The sequence below is a fragment of the Pterocles gutturalis genome, unplaced genomic scaffold (genome assembly GCF_000699245.1).
Source record: "Pterocles gutturalis isolate BGI_N339 unplaced genomic scaffold, ASM69924v1 scaffold6933, whole genome shotgun sequence".
Lineage (NCBI taxonomy): Eukaryota > Metazoa > Chordata > Aves > Pterocliformes > Pteroclidae > Pterocles > Pterocles gutturalis.
In genome coordinates, this window is record NW_010117976.1 from 2,312 (window position 1) to 10,246 (window position 7,935).

At 40.9% G+C, this 7,935-nt stretch overlaps 1 protein-coding gene across 1 annotated transcript; it reads left to right on the plus strand.

Annotated features, from left to right (window-relative positions):
- The first annotated feature begins 1,035 nt into the window (after positions 1-1,035).
- Positions 1,036-1,993, plus strand: RDH14 (retinol dehydrogenase 14 (all-trans/9-cis/11-cis)). The gene has a single exon (XM_010076022.1). It carries the CDS (start codon positions 1,036-1,038, stop codon positions 1,696-1,698), a length of 663 nt encoding a protein of 220 aa, XP_010074324.1. The 3' UTR covers positions 1,699-1,993.
- Positions 1,994-7,935: the final 5,942 nt, after the last annotated feature.

Genomic DNA, 7,935 nt, shown 5'->3' on the forward strand with positions numbered 1-7,935 from the left:
GCAAGCATAGATTTCCAGTGATACTTTCACAGTCTTTCGTCAGAGGTGGGTGAAAGTGTTGAATTCGGAGCTTATTTAGGCAGCTTGCTTTAATCTGTATTTTTTTAAAAAGTTACTGTTTTTGGGTAAATTGCAGAGCTCTTAATTTTTGAATGGATGCTGGAGCATGAAATGCGTGATGAATTATACATATATTTAAGACCATACCACCCTCTCTGTTAATTACTTATGTTTCTTGATTCTGTAGAATGTGACATACCTCCTTGAGTCGTTGCTACCAACCTGAACCAGAATACTGATCCATCCAATAGCATGTGCTCCACATGTCAGAAATATTTCAAGCCTCGGTCCCATGGACATGCCCTGTTTCTTGAGTAGGCCTGTTAGACTCAAATTGTTGTATGAAACCTCCTCAGTCAGGATCATGAATGTTACTTTTCTATTATGAGTTCTGCTCCATACTTCTCACCGAGCAGCACAATGACGTGTAGTGATTTTAAAATAAGATAGTGTTTAAAATAATGAGAATGTTGTTTTGCAAAGTTTTTCATGGTATCACCCCAGTGAAATGATGGGTCTACAGTGTAACAGTTTCTCTTCAACCCATAGATTAGTTCTTTGAGCTAACACTTTTTGTTCCATATTCATGTCTTTTGCATAGTTGATCCCTTGCCTGTGGCTAAGGTTTGCCATAAATTAGTGTATCTGCTTTTGCAATGCAACAAACAGGTTGTTTTTTAGAGTAAAAACTAAATGCATCACAAAGGTAAATTATCACCGAATTGCTGTAGGAAAAGCTGCTCCTGGAGAAGCAGATGATTGTGTTTTCTGCCCGCATTAAAAGTAGATACAAACCTACTCTTTTGTACCTACATCCTACTGGGGTCGAGTACTTGGTTTAGTGGTTGTTCAGTTTATGGGGTTTTTTCAGCAATGCTTTAAAAGAATATCAGGAAGTTACAATTCATAAAACTAGGAATAAAATTATTTCATTCTAACAATGGCCAATGAGAAATATATAATAGTGTGTTTTCTATGACAATTATAAAACTGAATGATTTTTTTCTTTCCTATTTAAAGGAAGAGCCAAGGCTGGATGTTCTGATAAATAATGCAGGGATATTCCAATGTCCGTACATGAAGACAGAGGATGGTTTTGAGATGCAATTTGGTGTAAACCACTTGGGTCACTTCTTGCTCACCAACCTTCTTCTGGGCCTCCTCAAAAATTCTGCTCCAAGCAGGATTGTGGTAGTATCCTCAAAGCTTTACAAATATGGAGAGATCAACTTTGAAGACTTGAACAGTGAAATAAGTTACAATAAAAGCTTTTGTTACAGTCGGAGTAAGCTGGCTAACATATTATTTGCAAGGGAGCTAGCCCGTCGGTTAGAAGGGACAGGAGTCACCGTCAATTCACTTCACCCTGGGATTGTCAGAACAAATCTAGGCAGATATGTGAATATTCCTTTCCTGGCAAAACCCCTATTCAACTTGGTGTCGTGGGCTTTCTTCAAAACACCCCTGGAAGGAGCCCAGACTTCTATTTATTTGGCTTCTTCTCCTGATGTTGAAGGCGTGTCGGGAAAATATTTTGGGGACTGCAAAGAGGAGGAACTCCTGCCCAAAGCCATGGATGACTTGGTTGCAAGAAAGTTGTGGGATATCAGTGAAGTGATGGTTGGTTTATTGAAATAAGTGCCAGGGGGTGTCTGCCAAAAGAATGCAGATAACTATGCAACACATATTTACAACAGTGTAATTCTCACTTGAAATGCTGTGGGAATACAGATTACTTTGCTCAGTAAGTATTAAGTAGAGGAGTGATTTATGCTAGAATTATGTTTTGAAATAAAGGAGAATATTTAAGAGATGTAGGCATTCAAAAAACTGGAATAGGGTGTGAATATAATTTCTGGTTAAATCTGCTTGGGAACTCATGTTTTGCAAATAAAAGTTAAACAAAACCGTGTTTTGCAATATATGTGCATATTTGTCATGTTCCACTACTTGTAGTTGGGCTGGACAATGCAGGGTACTGATGGTGAAACACTTCTGTAAAAAGGTTTTGAGAACAGATCCTAATAATAATAGGATTGTTGTCTTTTTCTGAGCCATCACAGTGAAAAATGAAATAAACAGTTTCACTGATACCTTACACTGGAATTGTTTAGGCCTTGGAGTGCCATTCAAAGACCCCTTGTCAGCCTCATGGTTCAGTGAACAAAACTTGAGCTGTGTACAGTTTAGCTGTGAAGTACAAAGTCAACTTTTTAAAGTGATGTTGCTGCTATTCGGTGGGTATATACACTTGGTTGTGCAAGCTGTATCTTTATTTTCATGTGTGCTGAACTTGCTATTTCTTGATATGCAGACACCTTGGGTTGCATTAAAAATGTAGCTGACGGATGCGTTATGGCCTCGATAGGGCTTTTTATGTCACGAATTGTGTGCGTACAAAGTTCACAAGACCTCACCCAGATTAGACTGAAGAGAATATGCTTTTCAGTGTGTGTTTGGCTTGAATGATGGCACTTTAACTCAGTAATGTGATTAGATAAGTTTGTCTAATACAGCTTACTGAATATTCTTTAATAAAAATATTTTTGAAAAGACTTAGCATTCATTCTTTCACTGTGGAACATATATCAGAAACCAGCAGTCCTGACATAGTAGCCTTGTTTCAAAGCAGAAGATTCACCTGTGTTGGTTTAGGGAGCCTGTCAGGTAGGGTTGGTAAAAATAAAACAGACTCCAAATAAATACATGGGTATTACATGAAGCTGTACTGATTTATTTTTTAATTCATATAATTTATGATTTCATATTGACATTTATGACTTCTTGTTTTGCTCTACATTACTAAAATGTTCTGGCAGTTAAGATATATAGAATAACTAAGGAAGAATGATTTAGAGTGATCCATCTTAATAAATATCACTCAAGAGAAGGAGTATCAATAATAAATGATGTATTCAGTAGATCCTTAGTACCTACTTATAAATCATCATAGAATCATAGACTGGTTTGTGTTGGAAGAGACCTTAAAGATGATCATCTAGTCCAACCCCCCTGCCATGGGCAGGGACACCCTCCACTAGCCCAGGTTGCTCAAAGCCTCATCCAGCCTGGCCTTGAACACCTCCAGGGATGGGGCATCCACAGCTTCTCTGGGCAACCTGTGCCAGTGTCTCACAGATTAGTTCTGTGCTTCAGGTGACAACCCACCAAATTTTTGAGATTTTTTCTGTGGTTGGTTACTCAGACTCTCAGGATATTTTAACTTTTGCACAGTGGAGTGGACCTGATCTAGGCTTACCCTTCATGAGCAACATTGTGCTCTGGGTGAGTGACTTGGGTGGGGCCAGGAGGTGACATTCCAGAAAATCACAAGGCAAGCTATGAAACAAAGCAGGTTTTTAAGATCTTGTAACAGTTGAGCTTTGCCCTGCTCGATGTAAGTTGAGGTGTACAGATGGGTGTTGTCAAAGCAAACTCTTGACTGTTGAACAAAGTTCTCTAATGGCAGAGGGAGGTGTGTAGCATGCTTGGAGAAGTTCTGCTTTAATCTTCAGTCTTGAATTTCACAATTTCATTCTAAATACTTGAAAACAGCTGCATGCATCACCTTTAAACGGCTAGCTAAACAATTGAAAGTTCATGAACATGAACTTCTCTGTAAAGAGATACAGAGAAGCTGACCCAAACTCGGGTTTGTGTTTTCAGTACTGCTGGAGCAATACTAAAGGAACACTATTGTTTCACTGCTCAAACACCTGTGTACCTCTTGCAAAGAAAGCCTTGGATGCAAAGGTAGAGAATGGAGAAGGTGGCTAGTCTGAAAATACTGTAGTAAAGAACTGCACTGAAACTGCCTGAAGAGCAGAGGAATATATAGTTTTTCAAGCTGAATGACCAATGTAGGATGTGCACTAGCCTGCAAAACAGCAAAGGTGCCTTTGTACTGAAATAAGAGATGCGGAACAAGAAGTACCAGCTGTGTAGTATGGCTGTGTAATGTGTAATGCTTCATACATCTACCAGGCGCTTGTTTTTATTTTATTTTGAAACATTGCAGAAATAAGAGCCATTGTCAGAAAGGGATTACATTCCTGCAATCACAACTAAATTACAGCCCTTATTCCAGGGTAGGAGAGTAATCACATGATACTCTTCATGGAATATTATGTGGCTGGATATATATATTGCCTGAAAACAGTTTGAAAGGATGGATTGTTAGGAACTTACCAAAAGGTAAGTTTTTTTCTTTTTTCAAGATCTGAAGCTGAATGTAATTTAGCCTCTGTGGACAAGAAAGCCTTGATTAATCTCTTGAGATTGCTGTTAATGTTTGTTTATATTATGCCTTTGTTATTGCAGTAGCATCTAGGAACTGGAGACCTTGTAGGTTAACAGATCTTGCAAAATGTAAGTAAGTGCAAAACCAGAGAAGAGTCCTTACTTCAACAAGCAGTTAGTAATGCTGACTCAGTCTAGGTTAGAACCAAGCATTTTGTCTAAGGATGTGTATCTACTCTGCTCTACTCTGGATTTTAGTAACCTCAGATACATATATGGCTATAATTTGAGGACTGTCTGCTGAATGTCTCCTCTTGGAGCTGGTAGAGGATGCTCCAAGAGGAGATCTGCACCTTCACACTTCACCCCAGTATTACAGTGCCTCCAGAAAGATGTATGTTACTATTCTATAAACCTTTTATATTGAGTGTGCAGCCAAAACCAAGATGCATTGTAGATGCCTCCCTCCACCATTACCACCATACGGACACTGGCACCCTCAAATTAAACTTATTTCCCATGAAGAATTCAACTTGTAAAAGGAATAAACATAACGGATGAAAGAGTCAGACAGTGATCAGGGATAGCATGTAAAGCCCATGGAAATGCAAACCAGGTGCTTTCAGCAGCAGGTACAGACACCAGTCACATTGCTAGCAAGTATGGTACAGATATCCAAGGAAGCCACAGCTGAAGTTAAGATTTTGTTGAGGGCTGTGATAAACATTAATGTTATAAGACAGCTCTTTCAAAAGCCAAAATGTACATTCAGCTGTCTTAAATTGGTGGAATTTGAGCGTTTGAGTTTGGGTCCACCAGCAGTGTTAGACCAGCACTCCATACCTGTGTCCTGGGGATTGAAAACTGTCCGGGAGGGGAACAGGGCATAGTGACTGCATAGAGAAAGCAGCCCCTGCCCTGCTGCTTTTCACAGGGGCAACGCCTCTTCCCTGCCATAGCTGAGGGGTCCTGGCCACAGCAGCCACTGACTGTTTGCAGGCTTTCCCCACCGGAGCCTTGGCCGGTCTCAGCAGTGAGTGGAAATGTTTCCAAGTGCCCCCGTTCCTCAAGGATCACATTTTGTGTGGCAACAACATTGCAGACTAACTGTACTCTAAAAAGGTTATTTTAAAATTGGTGTATGAGAGTGTCTGCATGCAGACATGCGTGCAGGTGCAATTTTATCCCTCATTTTAAAAGACAGACGGGAAGAGCTGTCAAGGACTTGCCGAGGAGCTGAGGGCAGAGGAGAGCTGGTTGTCAGCATGAGAGTGTCACCTGCCACCTGTGCTCGTTTGGTATGTGATGAGAAATGGGCTTGGGGGCAGATCTGTTGGGCTTGAGCTCAGTGTTGAGCCCAGTTGCTTAAAGTTGTGTCCAGGCAAATGAACCCACTGATTTTGCGGCCAAAGAGCACACAGGCATAGCCGAGGGGAGGAAACATCTCTGTGTAATGGTCGAGATAAATAGGCCTTAGGTGTCTTAAGGAAAACATTTCTAAGTGCCCTTGTAACCACCTTCCCTCATGGACAGGCCTAGAGTTTAAGAAAGAAATAATTTCCATTTAAAAACATTTCTTTCTTTCTTTTGGTCTCAGTCCCAGGCCCTAGCTGTAAGCTGGTCCTCCCTGCACACATGTGCCTGTCAGGGCTGAGGTTTCTGCAAGTGAACTAGACTGCGGTTGCACGTATTAATTTTGTATGCAATACCTGTTTAAACCAAGGGAGACTTATGTACGTTTAAAAAAAAAAAAAATACTCCGATTCTGTCACCAGTTTACCTGCCTTACCTTGCCACAAAGGCCAACATCTATCCCCAGCAAAGGGACAACGCTGCTCTTCCAGTTACCACAGCCAAAGCAGCAGGCAAGCTCATAAACCCAGTGGGGGTTCTCCACTAAAAAGTCTCCATCTTAATGAGATAAATGATCAGTTTTTCCATGATGCAAGAAAAACAGAAGTATTTAAACTCTCCTCTCTTCTGCGGTTGCCTGGTTTGCCTAAGCCTCCTACTACGTGAATGCTTCACAGGCTTCAAAGCCTGAGCCCTGTGAATGTGCAGTGTGATTATGCTTTTGCTGAAAAATGTGGATAATTCCCACTTCAAGCACACTTAATTTCTTTCCACCTAGGGCTACGAAGAAAATAAACAACTTGCAAGAGTCATACAAATACTTTTAAAATGGGAGGCCTGTTCCCTTTTTCACATAACTTTTTCCACACTAATCACTGAGAGGGTAACTGACTTGCAAAACGATCCAGGAGGCCTCCACAGCTGAATTATTATTTTTGATCTGTCCCAGAATGGTGCTGTTATTTCTCATAACGGAAAATGAAGACCTCCCTCCAGACTTTTTACTTACCGCTTCAGCTACCACTAGCAGCCTCACACCTGTCGTAACTGGATTCAGATCACAGAAATTAATTTGAATATTTAATTGATTACAAATGTGCTATGTAAAATGGAGAAAGGAGTGCTTTCCTAATTGGTTTTTATGGGGGGAAGGCTGGCACACACTGACTGTCTGACAAGGTTGATAGCCCTTTTTTTTTCTACTTTTCAGAATGATCACTTCTTTACAAGTAATGTGAAAAAAAAAAAAAAAAACCACCATAATTAATTTTGGCTAGGGAAGGAATCAACAGCTTATAGCTATTGATTCAGGAGGGTGTCACATGGTTGAAATCTGTAATATTCACTTTAGCAAGGCACTGAGCATTTCTTGACGTCTGCTTCATGGCCAAAGCAAGCAGTCTGAAGTACTGCTTCAACTAAAAGCGTTGAGAGTCAGACACCTAAATATTTTTGCTGATCTTGATCTCCTGACTTTAGGTTTGGGCAGTAGGGCTCTTACAGCCAGCTGGATGATGATTCTTTCAAGCTTGATGGATGAAGCTTTATGCACCTCTGTCTGTGTGTGGAATTTTTCAAAAAATACTTCACAAATTAAGAGTGGGGTGGTGGTGTTATGTATGTATTAAATATCTTGCAGAAATTAGTGTTTTCCCCTCCAAAAAAATGTCAGCCCATCTCTGCAGTTGTTGGGACACTTGTCAGTTTGTCACCTGGACTGCAGTTTGGTGATGAGTGATGTTATTTCAGTTTATCTAAGTCCTGTTGCAATCTTCCCCAACAGTAGGTCAGTGTCGTGAGCCCCTCGTAAGTCACTGCGTGACCATCCGCTCTCCAAATCTCATTCTACCCTCCAGACAAGCAATGACAGGGTATTTCTAGATGCTTCAAGAAAGGGGTCATGAACAGCATCTGCAGAAAGGCAAGTGACACACCTGGAGACACAGAACCCACATGCACTTCATCAAGTAAGTGTGTACTCACTGACAGACAGGAACATCTTCTCCAGTATATATGGATAGGTATCAGACTTCAACCTGCCCCGGAGTCTGGCTATACAGCACTGTAGATGTAGCCCATGGGCAAACCAGCAGGTCGAAAAATGCTTCGTTTGCTCTTCTGAAGGGCAGAGATCCTACAGGTCCCTCTGAAGTTACTGGTAGTTCTAGTTGCTTGAGACTTCGCCCGGCTTTGAAAATGCCTGGGGGGAGGAAGGAGGAAGAGACCTTATATTCAGTCAGAAATCTTCAGAGGCATTAATGTGTCTCAGACACATCTCCATAG